General features: G+C 41.0%; 2 protein-coding genes across 2 annotated transcripts; both read right to left on the reverse strand.

Moving 5' to 3' along the window:
- Window positions 1-3346: 3346 nt before the first annotated feature.
- On the reverse strand, window positions 3347-12154 carry LOC122548082 (deleted in malignant brain tumors 1 protein-like). Its single transcript, XM_043686648.1, has 4 exons — window positions 12142-12154; window positions 10175-10492; window positions 4863-5180; window positions 3347-3636 (listed from the first exon to the last, which is right to left on the reverse strand). The coding sequence occupies exons 1-4, from the start codon at window positions 12152-12154 to the stop codon at window positions 3347-3349; spliced, it is 939 nt and encodes a 312-aa protein (XP_043542583.1).
- Window positions 12155-12393: 239 nt separating this feature from the next.
- On the reverse strand, window positions 12394-18095 carry LOC122548083 (deleted in malignant brain tumors 1 protein-like; the record flags this gene model as incomplete). Its single annotated transcript, XM_043686649.1, has 4 exons — window positions 12394-12488; window positions 12575-12892; window positions 16914-17228; window positions 17781-18095. Coding segments are annotated over 4 exons (1043 nt in total), but the record flags the coding sequence as incomplete, so codon positions are not given.
- Between the last annotated feature and the right edge of the window lie 2505 nt (window positions 18096-20600).

Consider the following 20600-nt stretch of genomic DNA (forward strand, 5'->3'; position numbering starts at 1 on the left):
AGTATATTGATTCGTGTAATGCTTAACCAAGGGAATATGCAATAGAATGATGGAGGAGTTTGCTAAAGTAGACTGGAAGCAAACACATTATGGTGGGGCAGTTGATGAACAGTGGAGGAATTTCAGAGCAGTCTTTCAAAATGCTCATCAGTGAAAAGGAAGAACTGTTGGAAAGGGAATAATCAGTCATGTGTCTAAGGAAATCAGGAGACTATCAAATTGGAAGAGGAGGCACACAAAGTGACAAAGGTCAGTGGGAAACTAGAAAACTGTGAAAGCATTAAAGACCGACAGAAAGCCACAAAAAAGGTTTTAAATTAAGCAACATATTTAATGTGACAAAAATTGACCAGGACACAAAGACAGATCGTAAATGTTTCTTTAAATACATAAAACAGAAAGGAGTCGCTAAATTGAAAATGGCTACTTTTGGGGTTGAGAAGGGGTGTTTAGTCATGGGATATATAAGGAAGTGGCTGAGGAATTGAATTGATATTTTGTTTTAGTTTTCACAGTGGATGACACAAATGACGTGCCAGTGAATGAGAAAGAGACGAAGTTAGGCAACAAGTTAGGAAACAATCAGTACTACGTTAGAGATTGTTTTGGGCTCGCTAAAGGAGTTCAGGGTACAGAAGTCTCCTGGCCCTGATGGAGTGCATTCCAGTGTACTAAAAGAGATATTGTGGGTATAGCAAATACATTTATTGTAATTTTACAAAACCGAATGGGCTCAGGGGCAGTTACAGCAGATTGGAAAACAGTAAATGTGATGCCACTGTTTACAAAGGGAGGTAGACAAAAGGTGGGGAATCTTAGGCAGGTTAGCTGAACTTCTGTAGAGGCGAAAATGCTTGAGTTTATTTTCAAGAAAGAAATAGCAAGGGATCTGGATGAAAATTATCCCGTTGGCATTGGACAATGAAGGGTAGTCAGGCTAACCATTTGTTGGTTTCTATGAAGACATTACAGACACAGTGATAAACAGGGACCCAGTAGGTGCGTTGTATTTAGATTTCCAAACGGCATTCAACAAGGTGCCGCACAAAAGGCTGCTGCATAAGACAAAGATGCAAGTCATTACAGACAACGCATTAACATGAATAGTAGATTGGTTAACCAACAAGACTCAAAGTATGGGGATAAATGAGTGCTTAATCTGGTTGGCAATCAGTAACTAGTGGTGTGCCTCAGGGATCAGAGTTAGGACCGTATGTATTTGCAATTTACATCGATGATTTGCAGCTGGGGACCACTTTAGCGTGTCAAAGTTTGGATGTGACACTAAGACGAGTGGCAGAGTAACGCGTGCAGAGGGCTGTGAAACGTTGCCCAGGGACCTAGATAGTGCAAGTTAGTGTGAAAAGCTCTGTCAAATGGAGTACAATGTCAGTAAATGTGAAGTCATCCAATTCGGTGGGAATAACAGTGACAAGGACTACTCCGTGAATGGTAAGAAATTGCAGCACGCCGCTGTGCAGTGGGGCCTGAATCACACAAGGTTAGTCTGTAATTGCACAACAGGTAATTAAGAAGACACATGGGATTTTCTCCCTCATTGCTAAAGGGGTGAAGCTGAAAAGCAGGGCGGTTAAATTGCAGCAACGAAACTGAAATCCCGTTGAGTTGTCCAAAAGCATGGTGAAGTGCTAACCAAAAAAGGATAAAACAAAACTAGGTTGAGAGGAAGGAAGGGAAGTTTCGAAAGGAATTTTCGATGTTTTGCTTTTGGAAAATGATACTACCAGCCTTGTATTGGGACAATTACGTTTGGAATGGACAAAAGCCAGACTTACTGCAGCGCAGTGGGATCTGTGAGTTCTCCATCTAGAGGATATTAAGACACTGAAAACCGTGGAGGCGATTGATTAGGCAGATGGATGTGTAACAATGGACACATTAACTGGGAAATATCTGAAGACACTGAAAACGTTTGTCAGGCATGTTTACTGGGATGGAATTTAAAGCAATTTGTACGTAACAGATGAGTAATCGGACAAAGTCCGAAGTGAGATGAGACTTGAATGAGATCAACTTGCCACAGGTAGTAGCGGGGGAAGACATTAGGAGGGCTGTAAGTAGCCCAGGTCACAGGATGAGGATCCCAACTGCACATCAGTTGAATTACAGGCGAATTTTACATATTTCACAACGGTGCAAATAGATTCAGCTTCCGACAGTTTGCAGGGCGAGGATTAGGCTACCAAGGTGGAAATGGTCGTGATAGAAACCAAAGAAGATGCCTTTCGTACCACACATACGAAATGCTGAATAGACAATGTTCTTTGGTGTCTATCCTATCGATGCTTGTCATAATTTTATTCCTCTCAGTAAAACTCGAATGCTCGGTCTCCTCTGCCCCAAGGTAAACAACACAGACTGTCCAAAATCTCCATAATTTCGAAATGTCAGCTCAAGGAATACACTGGAAAGACTCATCGCCAGTGCGGCGGTGCTGCTCCAATGTTGTGGATTCCGAAGTCACATTCACTAATCTGTCTTTGACCAAAATGAAATTAAATAAAGTTTCAGTGTGACTTCCCCGCTCTTATACTGTATTGGACAATAAAGGCAAGTATTCCATATTCCTTCTTGACCACTTTAACTACCTGTCTCTCTACTGTAAGGATCTATTGGACATACCCATCAAGTTCACGCTGATGTTCGCTGCTTTCAAATGTTCTACAATTCATCAAAGAGTACCTTCCTTTGCTTGTCATGCCCAAGTGTGTGTCCTCATACTTATGTAAATTGAATTCCACCTACCACTGGCTAGCCTATCCGACTATCCATCTATTTCCTTCTGTAATCGAACTCTTCTCTCCTCAGTATTTAACAGACACCTAATTGAAGGTTAATTTAAGAATATTTGATCAACCCTCCAACATTCACTCTGAAACCATTTGAACATTTCGGTGGAGTCCTGTCCAGCCGTCCATTCAGCATTCTTCAGAAATTTGATCTCAACCCAAACATTTCTTCCTGAATTACATTCGTTTTCATTTTCCATCACTGCTGATGTTCATCTAAATCAGTCATGTGGCCATCATTGCCTCGATATTTCAACATTTATTTCCAAGTATCTAGTCTTCAGTGTTTCCGCACCAGCCCCTAAATTCACATCCATTATTGATGCACTACGTCTCATATGATATCAGTGTCACTATTTCACATCTCAAAACAAGTGTTTTACAAAATCATCCGTCTTCCAGTGAATTATCTAATACATTCATTCTGTTCTTTACGTCTTCCCAGTACTGCAAAGAATCAGACAATCCTTCCGACTAATCAAAACCTCGATTGATAGAAATCAAGGTCTTCCAAACACACAGTTCTCATCTTAATTCTACCCTCTTCCCCTACTGATAACTCTCTCATGTGTCTGTTTCCAAAGGGATGACTCGTGTGATGTACAATCAATCTCACCGAGCCAAATAGGTCCCGTTCCTGCTCCGAATAATTTATTGTCATAACTAACATCCACCAGGACACCACAGTGCAACTGTTTACAAATAACTGCAGCATCGTGGAAATCCAGACTTTCTGAGCACACCGTTCCCCACGTCTTATTGTAGAATACTTCCACTCTCCCCTCACAGCGATTCTTTCCATTCACCAGCCGCATCTCCTTGTGATCTGTTCGTACAATAACAGATTGCCAGGTTGATAGATTGTTTATGTCTTCCATACATTCCCATGTCTCTCCTCTGACATTCAACTCAGGTCTTGTCAATGAATAAGGTACATGAGAATCCTCACTAAACATTTGGCAGAAAGCACGGACATCTAAAGGAGAAGCAGGACAGAAGATGCAACGTTCACGGAATTTCAAAGGCATCCAAAAATGTGCTCGTAAAATCTTGAAAGGATTTAGTTTCTAAGGTTGGAGCCAGACGAAACTGACAGCAAATAGAAAGTCTGAGGTCAAAGTAGATTTTCAGATTCCAATAAGTGGAAGTGGTGATCCACTGGGAAAGGGGCTGTTAAATATTGAGGTGAGCATTTTGGATTTGGTAACCCCAAGGCAATTTCAAACATTCTGATTCGCAATCAAATAGGAAGTATGGTTCCAGTTCAAAAGATCACGGACAAAGCAAGTATACCAGAATAAATGGCCAGTATGTGTGCCCAGTGTGTGATGTTTTTTAAAAAAAGGTTAAGTCTAAATTGGGAAATCTGGAAGAAAGTATAAAGGGGACATACACTGAAGGAAAATTAAGAATCAATCCGATTTAGAGCCGCAGAACGATCGAGGGATACACAGACAGGAACACAATGCTCATCGCTGCGTACAAAACTAAAGAACATGACTAACAATTTCTCTTCAATACACGGTTTGGAATATTTTGGAGAATATTCACTTTTCCCAGAATATTGACAATGGACCATTAATGATGCTTTTAATGCAGGGATTGGCATGCAGTTGATGTAGGAATATACTCCAGATTAGATTCCTTAGTGTATGGAAACAGGCGCTTTTGCCAACAATTCCACACAACTCTCTGAAGAGTAACATACCCAGACCTTTTCCCCGACCCGACATTTACCCCGACTAACGCATCTTACACGATGATTAATTTAGTGTGGCCAATTCACCTGACCTGCACATCTTTGGATTGTTGGAGGGATCCGGAGCTCCCGAAGGAAACCCACGCAGACACGGGGAGAATATGCAAACCCACACACAAAGTTGCCTGAATCCCTAGCGCTTTAAAGCAGGAGTGCGAGTGTGAAACACTGAGCCACATGTCGCACTAAGTTCAGTTGCTATCTTTGCTGCACATATTCCCTAACTCCCCACACAACAGTCCATAAAGTCTCACATCAAAAAAAAGTTGAATAACAATATGGCGTGGCCTTACCAGAGCACATAATTCTCACATCCTCTTTATGAGAACAATCGTCTTGGTGACCCAATTGTGCTGAAGGACATTCCCAGAGAAATGATTCATTTCCAGAACACTTCACATCTTTCAACCAAACTGGGCCTGAGCCCGGTTCATACGAGGAAGGAAGTGACATATCCATTACGTGTCCACAGCCCAGTTGTTTGCAAACCACTTCAGCGTCTATCATATCCCAGGAGTCGTCACAAACTGATCCCCATGTCCCATTGTAGTAAATCTCCACTCGACCTGCACAAGGGCTTCCACCATCTGACAGCTTTAACTGGATATGCTCTGTTAGATTAAAAACACAGAATTTTATACTTTCAATACGCACTCCCTTCTTCATTACGTCCAGCAGAGTATATTGATTCGTGTAATGCTTAACCAAGGGAATATGCAATAGAATGATGGAGGAGTTTGCTAAAGTAGACTGGAAGCAAACACATTATGGTGGGGCAGTTGATGAACAGTGGAGGAATTTCAGAGCAGTCTTTCAAAATGCTCATCAGTGAAAAGGAAGAACTGCAGGAAAGGGATTAATCAGTCATGTGTGTCTTCGGAAATCAGGAGACTATCAAATTGGAAGAGGAGGCACACAAAGTGACAAAGGTCAGTGGGAAACTAGAAAACTGTGAAAGCATTAAAGACCGACAGAAAGCCACAAAAAAGGTTTTAAATTAAGCAACATATTTAATGTGACAAAAATTGACCAGGACACAAAGACAGATCGCAAATGTTTCTTTAAATACATAAAACAGAAAGGAGTCGCTAAATTGAAAATGGCTACTTTTGGGGTTGAGAAGGGGTGTTTAGTCATGGGATATATAAGGAAGTGGCTGAGGCATTGAATTGGTATTTTGTCTCAGTTTTCACAGTGGATGACACAAATGACATGCCAGTGAATGAGAAAGAGACGAAGTTAGGCAACAAGTTAGGAAACAATCAGTATTACGTTTGAATTGTTTTGGGCTCACTAAAGGAGTTCAGGGTACAGAAGTCTCCTGGCCCTGATGGAGTGCATTCCAGTGTACTAAAAGAGATATTGTGGATATAGCAAATAGATTTATTGTAATTTTACAAAACAGAATGGGCTCTGGGGCAGTTACAACAGATTGGAAAACAGTAAATGTGACGCCACTGTTTAAAAAAGGAGGTAGACAAAAGATGGGGAATCTTAGACAGGTTAGCTGAACTTTTGTGGAGGGGAAAATGCTTGAGTTTATTTTCAAGAAAGAAATAGCAAGGCATTTGGATGAAAATTATCCCGTTGGCATTGGACAATGAAGGGTCGTCAGGCTAACAATTTGTTGGTTTCTATGAAGACATTACAGCCACAGTGAACAACAGGGACCCAGTCGGTGCGTTGTATTTAGATTTCCAAACGGCATTCAACAAGGTGCCGCACAAAAGGCTGCTGCATGAGACAAAGATGCAAGCCATGACGGAGAACGCATTAACATGAATAGTAGATTGGTTAACTAACAAGAATCAAAGTGTGGGTATAAATGAGTGCTTCTCTGGTTGGCAATCAGTAACTAGTGGTGTGCCTCAGGGCTCAGAGTTGGGACCGGAATTATATGCAATTTACATCGATGATTTGGAGCTGGGGACCACGTGTAGTGTGTCAAAGTTTGGATGTGACACTAAGACGAGTGGCAGAGTAACGCGAGCAGAGGGCTGTAAAACGTTGCCCAGGGACCTAGATAGTGCAAGTTAGTGTGAAAATCTCTGTCAAATGGAGTACAATGTCAGTAAAGGTGAAGTCATCCAATTCGGTGGGAATAACAGTGACAAGGACTACTACTTGAATGGTAAGAAATTGCAGCACGCCGCTGTGCAGTGGGGCCTGAATCACACAAGATTAGTTTGTAATTGCAACAGGTAATTAAGAAGGCACATGGGATTTTCTCCCTCATTGCTAAAGGGGTGAAGCTGAAAAGCAGGGCGGTTAAATTGCAGCAACGAAACTGAAATCCCGTTGAGTTGTCCAAAAGCATGGTGAAGTGCTAACCAAAAAAGGATAAAACAAAACTAGGTTGAGAGGAAGGAAGGGAAGTTTCGAAAGGAATTTTCGATGTTTTGCTTTTGGAAAATGATACTACCAGCCTTGTATTGGGACAATTACGTTTGGAATGGACAAAAGCCAGAAAGTATGTCTTTTCTCTATCAATCAATTCCTCCTCCTATTTACATGCCAACGTCTTTGAAAAATATTAATAATGCATGCGGTTTCTGCCTAGACACTTGTGACATTTCCGATGCTACCTGATCTGTGTTGATTTGATAGCTGCTCTCCCCTTAGAGAAAGATGACTGGTGGCGATTTAACCTGATTGTCTCCATTCGTCCGGTGAGTCGAGAGCTAAAAAGGTTAGGAGCTCCATTGCAATTTCAGATTGTGGGGGTAATGGAATAACGCTTTTGGTATTGCCATGAATCATAATTCAGCTATTCGGACAACTGAGCTAACCGATCCCAATCAGGGATGCTGCAGTACAGGCCAATCGATCTCCTGTCATCTTACCTCAGAATCCAGTCATCTTGTTTCCCTCATCTTGTGCTCCCCTCTGTTTCATGTGTATGTTTTACACTTCAACCATTTAACTATATTCGAGAAAGGTAAATAATTCAATTTGCAAATTGAATATCAGAAAGGAGAGATTATTAAGAGTCATGTGGCGTAGTATGTGGCTGTGGGTTTGTGTTTTTTGTAAAGTGGAGCAAGTTTGCATTAAGAAACAGGGTGACATTTAAAAATGAGCTCATAGTGCCAGATATCGAGAAGTTGAAACTATTAATTATGGCAGATACCAACTTTAGAAGGGCATACAGTGCACAGACAAGTGGCATATAAATCATATTGCAAAATATGTGAGGGGGTATGTTTTGGCAACTTGGAAGATGACGTGCAACATATACTTTCAGATTTTCACCTTTTCATTATTCACTTATTGACGAATTGCAGTTAAACAGAAGAGCTTAGTGCTTCATGAGCTGTGACACTTGAATTTGACAGTATATGTGGCTGAGTAGCTGGGAATGCAACTTAAATTAAGCAAATGGAGTGAATTGCAGACGTTATGGTGATTGTTATCCAGTTGTCTTTCAACCGATAGAAAAGCATTGTGTACCAGCATGTGCAACAAATAATTCACAAAGGGTGGCATGGTCCTTGGGGAGGTGAAGGCGAGCAATTTTCAAATACATGTATGAACATGCTTCTATTTTTGACACGAATATATTGGACAGGTCGTAGATGGTCTTGAATTAAAGGGTGTGTAACAAATGCAGGCATACGAGCATATGACTACTGGAAGAAGGCAGGTTAAAAAAATTGCTCCCGTTTGCTGGTTCTCAGAAAAATATTGGGCAAAAATGTTAAGGTTTGTGGGAAAGAGTGTCATGCACATTTGAATGACAGTAAATCAGACAGTGATAGTAGAGACACTATTGTCAAACCCACAATGGCATGAAGGCAAGATAAACTCAAACAAACGTCAAAGATCAGGGAATCAGCTGGATCACCTTTGGCTCCCCTAACAAATCAGAATAAAATGGTTTAATGTATGACCAAGCTGATAGATTTCAGACGGTAAGTCATTGTGAGCCAGAGATTCTTCCTGGTGTAATTGTTTCAAAGATTGATGTACACTTATTTCAAACAGTTTCGATAAAAAAAAAGTTGTCCAAAAATCTTTTCGCGGCAGGGAGTCCTCAAGAAAATCTATTGGCTTGTCAGAAATCTAATTGTTTGATATTCATTGTATATATCTACATTGACCAATGCTTAATGTTATCGTCAATGATCGACTTTTAGACAATTAAAACAATAAAATATGGTGGGTGCAGACAGTTTGCAAACTCGCAGAAATCTCATCAATACAATAATAAAGATTTCGAATCATCTTTATCCCAATACTTGTGTGTCTATTTTACCAGATTATACTTCGTGCATGGCAGTATGGGAAACCAGGGTGAACAGATTAGATTTGATACTTTTAGAGCAATGCCGCCAATGCCAGCGCCATCACTAAAGAAACATTAATCTTTTTTTCCATTACATCCATACTCACCAGAACATATCAGGGTAACATTGTTGTGTCCACTGCAATCCTGGTGAGTGTCTGAAGACCGAGGGCACTTTTTCAGCTGAGTCTCATTGCCCATACATTTAAAAACCTCAGAACCCATTAGCACAGTACAGCCTCCAGAATGAGCAGAGCTCGAAAGAGACACGGCCACTCCACAATGAAGCTGCGCACAGACCACATTGGCGTTTTTCAAATCCCAGTCAAGACCACACATTGTTTTCCAGGTGTCACCAAACAGGACCTCCAGTCTGCCGAAACATTGGGAACTTCCTTGGATCAACCTCGGAATGATGTGGTCTGAAAAGAAAAGCATTGAATCAGAAAAACGTTCAAACAATACGAACTCAGATTATTGAATGATGAACATTCATTTGATTAATAGCAGATCTGGCACATTCGGATATGAGTTGTTCCATCAATCTGTGTGGCTTTTGTAGCCCTGTCGACCCCATTCATGTTCATTAACCAGAATCCTGACCCTCAGCTGTTTGAGTTAACGTGAATTCCAGCCAGCAAATAAACGATACAAAGTGATTGTGCCATCCAACACAATGTTGAATCTCATTAAACATTGATTTGTAAGTCTGATAGTTCCAGCGGTGCAGCTCTCTCAATGTGGCTTTAAGTGACATCACAATGGACACCTGTCTTGCCCCTTCCCCGGAGTGGAAAGGGTAACAGGTACTTACCTCTCCCATTACCGTCAAGTATTCAATAGTTTAAATAATAATACTGAATAAATCAGTGATGCATTCCGTCTCATATGATATCAGTGTCACTATTTCACATCTCAAAACAAGTGTTTTACAAAATCATCCGTCTTCCAGTGAATTATCTAATACATTCATTCTGTTCTTTACGTCTTCCCAGTACTGCAAAGAATCAGACAATCCTTCCGACTAATCAAAACCTCGATTGATAGAAATCAAGGTCTTCCAAACACACAGTTCTCATCTTAATTCTACCCTCTTCCCCTACTGATAACTCTCTCATGTGTCTGTTTTACTTTTGGCTCATAAAATCTTTGCAACTTGAATCTTCCAAAAGCAAAGTTTCAGTTGCTCACATCCATTCATCTGGCCCATGCCCTGCTTTCACCTGGACTAATACTGAACAACGTGTGATACACATTCTCAGGAGACAGATATCTGTTTTGATAGTTCTGAGCAAGGTCTTCTGTGTAGCGTCTTCTTACCTGAACAGAGGATGACTACGTCACTGCTGTCAGCGACAGACGAATTCAATGGGCCTGAGATCCTACAATCCCGGAGCTGAGATTCCTGTCCATGACACTGGATATCATACACCCACGGACGACCATCACTTTCCTCGTACTGTGAAGACTTATACGTTTCTAAGGCATGACCGCATCCCAGCTGTCTGCAAACCACGTGAGAATCATTCAGATCCCACAGGGTGTCCTGCACTCTGCCCCAGCTTCCATTCTCGTAAACTTCAACTCGGCCATCACAGCGGCTTCCCCCATTCACCAGTCTTGGCCACCAATTTTCATCTGCAACACGAAATGTATTTAGAACAACGGTTAAACTGAATTGAAACGTTCAAGAATTAACAATCACAAGTAAATGTGCCATTTAAAAAAAAAACTATTTTATCATGGTTTATCCGATAGCTTTTCAGACAGTTTCATTTTTACCATCGCCTTTCTATTCCAAACATTTCAGAAAGATATGGAGGAAAACGTGCTGTTGACATGGAGCAAGGGTGAAATGAAGTGAATTGTCAACAGGTCATGATGGACTTTGGGAAGTGGGCTGATGGGAGCCCCGAAGCAGTGAATTGAAATGCTTCCTGCCTAATCTCTATCCGTCATTCCTAATTGATTAGATATTGTCACAGGCAACTTTTGTGATGATTTTCCTCAAGTCTGCCAACCTCACATTTGTTGACATGATTGTTCTGATGTTGCAAACTCCTGATCTGCTGCCAATATATTCGAATATTTCTATCCAAAAAGAATTCCCTCAACGTAGCCTTACTGGAAACTGAGTGCATTCATTGTTGGCATTCCTACTCTGGCCAAATTTAAAAAATAAAACTCTCCCCTTGCTCGCACATTTCAATGCAAGATATTAGACTTGGAAAGGTGTATCTGTAACGATTTGTGGCCAGTTTAATGATGGTGCTTTCCAACATCTATCCCCATTAAAAATAAAATGTGGGTACAGAAAGACATAATTTCCCAATGATATGCTGACCAAATTGGAAAGGATTTCCCAATAACTTCCCTCGTCCTCGGTCAAATTCACGTGTACACCATTGCACAACAACATAGAACATACAACATACAACTGAATAGTACAGTAACAGGTCCTTCGCCCCTCGATGTTGTGCCAGCTTTTTATCCTATTTTAAGATCAGACTACCCTTCATACCCTTCAATGTACTAACTGCCATGTGCCTATCCAAGAGTCGCTTAAATGTCCCTAATGTATTTGACTGTACGAGCACTGCCGGCAGTGCATTCCACGCATCAACCACTTCTGTGTAAAGAACCGACTCTGACATATTCACTAAACCTTCCTCCAATCACCTTAAACTTATGTTACCTCGGAATAGACATTTGTGCCATGGAGAGATGTCTCTGGCTATCCATTCTATCTATGCCTTTCTTCATCTTGTACACCTCTATCAATTCACCTCTCATCCTTCTTGGCTTCAATGGAAAAAAGCCCTCGCCTCCTCAACCTTTCTTCATAAGACATACTCTCCAGTACTGGCATCATGCTTGTAAATCTCCTCAGCACCTACTCAAAAGCTTTAACATCTTTCTTATAATAGGCGACCAGAACTGAACACATTATTCCAAGTGTGGCCTTGCCTTCTCTCCATACTAAACAATGGACAATCCAATGATATTTCACTAAAATGTGATAATGGAGAACAGTTCTGAGTAAGGATCACTGGACTCGTAATGGTGACTCTGGTTTCTCTCAAGAGTTGCTGTCAGAGCTGCTGAGTTTCTCCAGCAATTTTGTTCATATTTCCCCGTGTTCAATTTGGAAGTGAAGCCTTTCAATCCACAAGAAAGAACTGAAGCATAACGGTGTGAGTCATTGTAATGCATCACACGAGCTGCATCTGAAAATGAATTTCCCTATTTCCTGCATTGTTCCGAATTCATACAACAGATTGTCATACTTGCGGTCCCCATTTAACGTTGAACATTTTTGGATAGTCTACCTGGCAATTACGTCATCTGCAGAAATGCTCTTCTCCTTTTAGTTAGACTTTCAGGACCATGAGTATGCATGTACCCCTTCAAAAAAATCCTTCCGACTAATTAAAACCTCTGTTGATCGAAATCAAGGTCTTCCAAACACACAGTTCTCATCTTAATTCGACCCTCTTCCCCTACTGATAACTCTCTCATGTGTCTGTTTTACTTTTGGCTCATAAAATCTTTGCTACTTGAATCTTCCAAAAGCAAAGTTTCAGTTGCTCACAACCATTCATCTGGCCCACGCCTGCTTTCACCTGGACTAATACTGAACAACGTGTGATACACATTCTCAGGAGACAGATATCTGTTTTGATAGTTCTGAGCAAGGTCTTCTGTGTAGCGTCTTCTTACCTGAACAGAGGATGACTACGTCACTGCTGTCAGCGACAGACGAATTCAATGGGCCTGAGATCCTACAATCCCGGAGCTGAGATTCCTGTCCATGACACTGGATATCATGCACCCACGGACGACCATCACTTTCCTCGTACTGTGAAGACTTATACGTTTCTAAGGCATGACCGCATCCCAGCTGTCTGCAAACCACGTGAGAATCATTCAGATCCCACAGGGTGTCCTGCACTCTGCCCCAGCTTCCATTATAGTAAACTTCAACTCGGCCATCACAGCGGCTTCCCCCATTCACCAGTCTTGGCCACCAATTTTCATCTGCAACACGAAATGTATTTAGAACAACGATTAAACTGAATTGAAACGTTCAAGAATTAACAATCACAAGTAAATGTGCCATTTTTTAAAAAAACTATTTTATCATGGCTTATCCGATAGCTTTTCAGACAGTTTCATTTTTACCATCGCCTTTCTTTTCCAAACATTTGAGAGAGATATGGAGGAAAACGTACTGTTGACATGGATCAAGGGTGAAATGAAGTGAATTGTCAACAAGTCATGATGGATTTTGGGAAGTGTGCTGATGGGAGCCCCGAAGCAGTGAATTGAAATCCTTCCTGCCTAATCTCTATCCGTCATTCCTAATTGATTAGATATTGTCACAGGCAACTTTTGTGATGATTTTCCTCAAGTCTGCCAACCTCACATTTGTTGACATGATTGTTCTGATGTTGCAAACTCCTGATCTGCTGCCAATATATTCGAATATTTCTATCCAAAAAGAATTCCCTCAACGTAGCCTTACTGGAAACTGAGTGCATTCATTGTTGGCATTCCCACTCTGGCCAAATTTAAAAAGTAAAACTCTCCCCTTGCTCGCACATTTCAAGACAAGATATTAGACTTGGAAAGGTGTATCTGCAACGATTTGCGGCTAGTTTAATGATGGTGCTTTCCAACATCTATCCCCATTAAAAACAAAATGTGGGTATAGAAAGACATAATTTCCCAATGATATGCTGACCAAATTGGAAAGGATTTCCCAATAACTCCCTTCGTCCTCGGTCAACTTCATGTGTACACGATTGCACAACATATAACATACAACATACAACTGAACAGTACAGGACAGGTCTTTCATCCCTCGATGTTGTGCCAGCCTTTTATCCTATTTTAAGATCAGACTACCCTTCATGCCCTTCAATGTACTAACTGCCATGTGTCTATCCAAGATTCGCTGAATTGTCCCTAATGTATTTGACTGCACTCGCACTGCCGGCAGTGCATTCCACGCATCCACCACTTCTGTGTAAAGAGCCGACTCTGACATCTACCCTAAACCTTCCTCCAATCACCTTAAACTAATGCTACCTCGGAATAGACATTTGTGCCATGGAGAGATGTATCTGGCTATCCACTCTATCTATGCCTTTCTTCATCTTGTACACCCCTATCAATTTACATCTCATCCTTCTTGGCTTCAATGGAAAAAAGCCCTAGCCTCCTCAACCTTTCTTCATAAGACATACTCTCCAGTACTGGCATCATGCTTGTAAATCTCCTCAGCACCTTCTCTAAAGCTTTAACATCTTTCTTAGAAAAGGCGACCAGAACTGAACACATTATTCCAAGTGTGGCCTTGTCTTCTCTCCACACTATCCAATGGACAATCCAATGATATTTCACTAAAATGTGATAATGGAGAACAGTTATGAATAAGGATCACTGGACTCGTAATGGTTACTCTGATTTCTCTCAAGAGTTGCTGTCAGAGCTGCTGAGTTTCTCCAGCAATTTTGTTTATATTTCCCCGTGTTCAATTTGGAAGTGAAGCCTTTCAATCCACAAGCAAGAACTGAAGCGAAACGGTGTGAGTCATTGTAATGCATCACACGAGCTGCATCTGAAAATGAATTTCCCTATTTCCTGCATTGTTCCGAATTCATACAACAGATTGTCATACTTGCGGTCCCCATTTAACGTTGAAAATGTTTGGATAGTCTACCTGGCAATTACGTCATCTGCAGAAATGCTCTTCTCCTTTTAGTTAGACTTTCAGGACCATGAGTATGCATGTACCCCTTCAAAAAATGAACATTGAATAAGGTCTTAGCTGGGAGGGCGTGTTCCCTGCTTCATTTCATTCTCTGCTCCTCTGGTCTTCATCCATAAAGCCTAACTTGATCAAACATCGAAACTCTATACTTGCCTCTTGACGAAAATGAGGATCCCATTCTGCACAAATTCTTTTGAAGGGAATTACAAAAAAAAGCATTCTGAGAAAAATAAAAATTGACAGTCGCTATTTGAAAGGGAGATTGAATGTCCCAAACTCTTGTGGCAAAAGAAGGTGGATTATAGATTTTTGAAATGTGAGTACTTTACTCAGTAGCAACATCTCTGACAGAAAGCATGTCTTTTCTCTATCAATCAATTCATCCTCCTATTTACATGCCAACGTCTTTGAAAAATATTAATAATGCATGCGGTTTCTGCCTAGACACTTGTGACTGTTGCGACGCTACCTGATCTGGGTTAATTTGATGGCTGCTCTCCCCTTAGAGAAAGATGACTGGTGGCGATTTAACCTGATGGTCTCCATTCGTCCGGTGAGTAGAGAGCTAAGAAGGTTAGCTCTCTACTCACCGGCAATTTCAGATTGTGGGGGTAATGGAATAACGCTTTTGGTATTGCCATGCATCACAATCCAGCTTTTCGGACAACTGAGCTAACCGATCCCAATCAGGGTGCTGCAGTACAGGCCAATCGATCTCCTGTCATATTACCTCAGAATCCACTCATCTTGTTTCCCTCATCTTGTGCTCCCCTCTGTTTCATGTGCATGTTTTACACTTCAACCAGTTAAGTATATTCGAGAAAGGTAAATAATTCAATTTGCAAATTGAATATCAGAAAGGAGAGATTATTAAGAGTCATGTGGCATAGTATGTGGCTGTGGGTTTTTTGTAAAGCGGAGCAAGTTTGCATTAAGAAACAGGGTGACATTTAAAAATTAGCTCAGTGTGCCAGATATCGAGAAGTTGAAACTATTAATTATGGCAGATACCAACTTTAGAAGGGCATACAGTGCACAGACAAGTGGCATATAAATCATATTGCAAAATATGTGAGGGGGTATGTTTTGGCAACTTGGAAGATGACGTGCAACATATACTTTCAGATGATCACCTTTTCATTATTCACTTATTGACGAAGTGCAGTTAAACAGAAGAGCTTAGTGCTTCATGAGCTGTGACACTGGAATTTGACAGTATATGTGGCTGAGTAGCTGGGAATGCAACTTAAATTTAAGTTTGCAAATGGAGTGAATTGGAGACGTTATGGTGATTGTTATCCAGTTGTCCTTCAACCGATAGAAAAGCATTGTGTACCAGCATGTGCAACACATAATTCACAAAGGGTGGCATGGTCCTTGGGAAGGTGAAGGCGAGCAATATTCAAGTACATGTATGAACATGCTTCTATTTTTGACACGAATATATTGGACAGGTCGTAGATGGTCTTGAATTTAAGGATGTGTAACAAATGCAGGCATACGAGAATATGACTACTGGAGGAAGGCAGGTTAAAAGAATTTCTCCCGTTAGCTGGTCCTCAGAAAAATAATGTGCAAAAATGTTAAGGCTTGTGGGAAAAAGTGTCATGCATATTGGAAAGACAGTAAGTCAGACAGTGATAGTATAGACACTATTATCAAACCCACAATGGCATGAAGGCAAGATAAACTCAAACAAACGTCAAAGATCAGGGAATCAGCTGGATCACCTTTGGCTCCCCTAACAAATCCAGAATAAGATGGTTAAATGTATGACCAAGCTGATAGATTTCAGACGGTAAGTCATTGTGAGCCAGAAATTCTTCTGGTATAATTGTTTCAAAGATTGATGTACACTTATTTCAAACAGTTTAAATAAAAAAAAAACTTGTCCAAAAATCTTTTCGGGGCAAGGAGTCCTCAAGAAAATCTATTGGCTTGTCAGAAATCTAATTGTTTGATATTCATTGTATATATCTACATTGACCAGTGCTTAATGTTATCGTCAATGATCGACTTTTAGACAATTAAAACAATAAAGTATGGTGGGTGCAGACAGTTTGCAAACTCGCAGAATCTCATCAATACAATAATAAAGATTTCGAAGCATCTGAATTCCCAATACTTGTGTGTCTATTTTACCAGATTACAATTCGTGCATGGCAGTATGGGAAACCAGGAGGATCAGTTTAGATTTGACACTTTTAGGGCAATGCCGCCAATGCCAGCGCCACCACTTTAACAAACATAAGTCTTTTTTTTTTCCATTACATCCATACTCACCAGAACATATCAGGGTAACATTGCTGTGTCCACTGCAATCCTGGTGAGTGTCTGAAGACCGAGGGCACTTTTTCAGCTGAGTCTCATTGCCCGTACATTTAAAAACCTCAGTCCCCATGAGCACAGGACTGCCTCCAGAATGAGCAGAGCTCGAAAGAGACACGGCCACTCCACAATGAAGCTGCGCACAGACCACATTGGCGTTTTTCAAATCCCAGTCAAGACCACACATTGTTTTCCAGGTGTCACCAAACAGGACCTCCAGTCTGCCGAAACATTGGGAACTTCCTTGGAACAACCTCGGAATGATGTGGTCTGGAAAGAAAAGCATTGAATCAGAAAAACGTTCAAACAATACGAACTCAGATTATTGAATGATGAACATTCATTTGATTAATAGCAGATCTGGCACATTCGGATATGAGTTGTTCCATCAATCTGTGTGGCCTTTGTAGCCCTGTCGACTCCATTCATCTTCATTCCCCAGAATCCTGACCCTCAGCTGTTTGAGTTAACGTGACTTCCAGCCAGCAAATAAACGATACAAAGTGATTGTGCCATCCAACACAATGTTGAATCTCATTAAACATAGATTTGTAAGTCTGTTAGTTCCAGCCGTGCAACTCTCTCAATGTGGCTTTAAGTGACATCACAATGGACACCTGCCCTGCCCCTTCCCCGGAGTGGAAAGGGTAACAGGTACTTACCTCTCCCATTACGGTCAAGTATTCAAAAAGGATACTGAATAAATCAGTGATTCTGTTATTTTTATGTGAATAAGTATTCCACAGTTATCACATCCTTTTCTGTTTTTGCAGCCCTGGAATTTGATAAAATGACACAGAAAGTACAGCAGTTTTTTTTTACCTGAACAGATGACACCAGCATCATTGCCGTGTGAGTAGCTGTAGTGACCCCATTGCTGTGATTGACACTCCTTCAGAGCGCGCTCGGTCCCGCTGCACTCAACATTCCAGGTCACAATGGGTCCGGATCCTCGTCCAAAGTGAGCCCCGCCCGGGGCAGAGACCGCGGTCCCGCAGTCCAGCTCCCGACACACAACTGCGGCATCTGGCAGGTCCCAAAGATCGTGATCGACTGTCCCCCACTGTCCCTTGTAATGAATCTCCACTCGGCCAGCGCAAGGACTAGCCCCATTCTCAAGTCTCAGCCACACCGTCTCTGTAAAATATCGAAATGGTAATCAAAGTGAACAGTGCGCAATTGTGAAAGCTCGATATTGCAGCCAGCATTCCGCGCTCACAATGCAATGGGAGTGAGGTCACGCTAAAAATACACACTATAACTTAGGATATGTATTGTTGATAGCGAAAGGCAAATATCATTTTTTTAAAAAAATGCACACTCACAAAGAGAATCAGGAAAATGTTTCCATGAGAAAATTTGTATTATTCATTCATGGGATGTGGGCGCGCTGAATGGCGAATAACCATAACTGATCCGCCCTGAGAATATCTGAAACTGAAACGCACTTCCTTCTGTCACAGGCCGAAATATTGTGGGATGAATGGTCATGTGAGCATGATGTCACTGCGCAATAGTGAGTGAAATCGTTTATATACGTTGCCGACAGCAGCACTGTGTGTGCAGATGAATTTTCATAGTATCTCCATGTATTGTCTTTCTGTCAGAGAATGGCAGTGTGCATTGGAACCGCTTTTTTTCCACCCTCCTCCCCCCACGAACCCTGAAATGAGAGAACTTAAGAAGTCGTGCAACCACCACCCTTGTTGTTATGAACAGACAGCTGATTAACGAGTGAGCATTAACACATGCTGTTTATCACCATCACTTCATATTTGAGCAGAAACATCAGAATATTGGGATTCCAATCCCTGGAAAAATAACATGCAATTACCTGCACTGTTGGCCTCAGTATCGACAAGTCTGTCTGAAATATAGAGAAGGGAATTGAAGTGTTAAAAATCAACGCAGTGCTGAAGAATAAAGAAAACAGATGCAACAGCTGCGGGCAATAATCATCATTACTTTGCGAAATAAAGTTGTTTACAAAAGGGGGATTCGCACATGGAATGATCTGCCAGTGGAAATGGTTGTGGCAGATATGTAAAGAACATTTTAAAGGCATTTGGACAAATGTTTGGATTTCAGAGGTTTAGAAAGACATGGGCAGCGTGGAGGGAAATGGAGTTAGTGTGGGCGGACATTTTGGTCGGCACGGAACATATTATTCGGAAGGGCCTGTCTCCGTGATATGACACTATGTGTGTATGATAGTTGGAAATTTGACATCCTCTTTTCATGCAATACCGACAACACAGGAAATATATTTACAGCAGGGATCAAATATTGTCATCTTTCTTCTAAATGTATCTGAATTGTTTCCACACAGAGAGGCACACTGCCAACCCAATGACCTTTCTGTTTGTTACTGCACTGCCGACTTACTCAACATTGTGATGATCCCCGTAGACAGCAGCAGTGCTCTCCAGTGACCAAAGCAAAGTGCCCCATTCAAAGATTTCAGGAGTTTAGAAATTTATTCGATTAGCGATGCTGAAATAAACATTGACTAACAATGCTTAGTCAGCAACTAAGTGCCGAAAGCATGTTCTTTTTTTGAAGTGTTGAATTTGCCATCTTTAAAATTCGGCTTTATCCTCTTCCCCTATCTACATGGCGGCAACATCACGAGATTCAGTCATCGACAATACCCAGCAGGAATTCTCCTTTTCCCCAATTCCAGAACATAAGGATTTATGATGGATCGAAACAAACGGTTGAATATGTAACTGGCTACAAACCACTTGTCAGAACAAAAGAAGGAGACCATGCGGTCCAAGTGCCGATGGGACCCTTTTTGTACAAACTGGTGAATTTGTTCCATTACCTTTCCCTATTACCCCAAACATTGTCGTTGTCAATATCTTTTACCCACTGTCTTCTGCACTTCGGACAGGATGGTGATGAACACGGATTGTACTTTTTTGAAGAAAATGATCAGGAGTTTACTGAACTTGCCCCGTTAATGATGTTCATTAATTATGTGTTTTGTTCATCTCCCAAGCTGAAAAGGGAATTCAAACGTATGTCCAATTTTAATTAAGTTAAAATTTCTTCCAAAGTAAGATAACCTTGGTTGATTTTTAGTTTCCTGCGAATTCCTCCATGTTTCAGTCATATCTATTCCCTTCACAATTTTATGTTTTTGTATAAGACTTCCTCCTAATTCTTCTAAATTCCATTAAGTGCAATTTTGGTCTTCTCAGTCGCTCCTCATAAGCGAACCCGCTCATCTCCGGAATCAATGCTATGAACACTCTCCGCTCCTTCCCCAGTGCTAGCACACTATTTCACCAACACAGATTGCTAAATACTTCAAGCTGAAACGCGATATCTAGCAAGATGGCAAGTTGATTTACAGTCTATTTGAACTACACATGAGGGACAGGAACATCGTTTTTGAACATGTTATTAGCATTTATTTAGATTTCAAAAAATAATCTCAAATTGACTGACATATCGTTATTCAATTAAATGTAAAACGAGGTGGGATATCTAAAGAACTAAAAGTATTGACACCAACAAAAATGCGGAATTGTTGTGATCTTTGAATGAGAATTGACACCGAACATATATTAATTACTAAACTTAGAAACTAAACAATCCGTACAACTCCCATTTGATATGATTTCGCTCGTTGAT

The sequence above is a fragment of the Chiloscyllium plagiosum genome, unplaced genomic scaffold, assembly GCF_004010195.1.
Source record: "Chiloscyllium plagiosum isolate BGI_BamShark_2017 unplaced genomic scaffold, ASM401019v2 scaf_5914, whole genome shotgun sequence".
Classification (NCBI taxonomy): Eukaryota; Metazoa; Chordata; class Chondrichthyes; order Orectolobiformes; family Hemiscylliidae; genus Chiloscyllium; species Chiloscyllium plagiosum.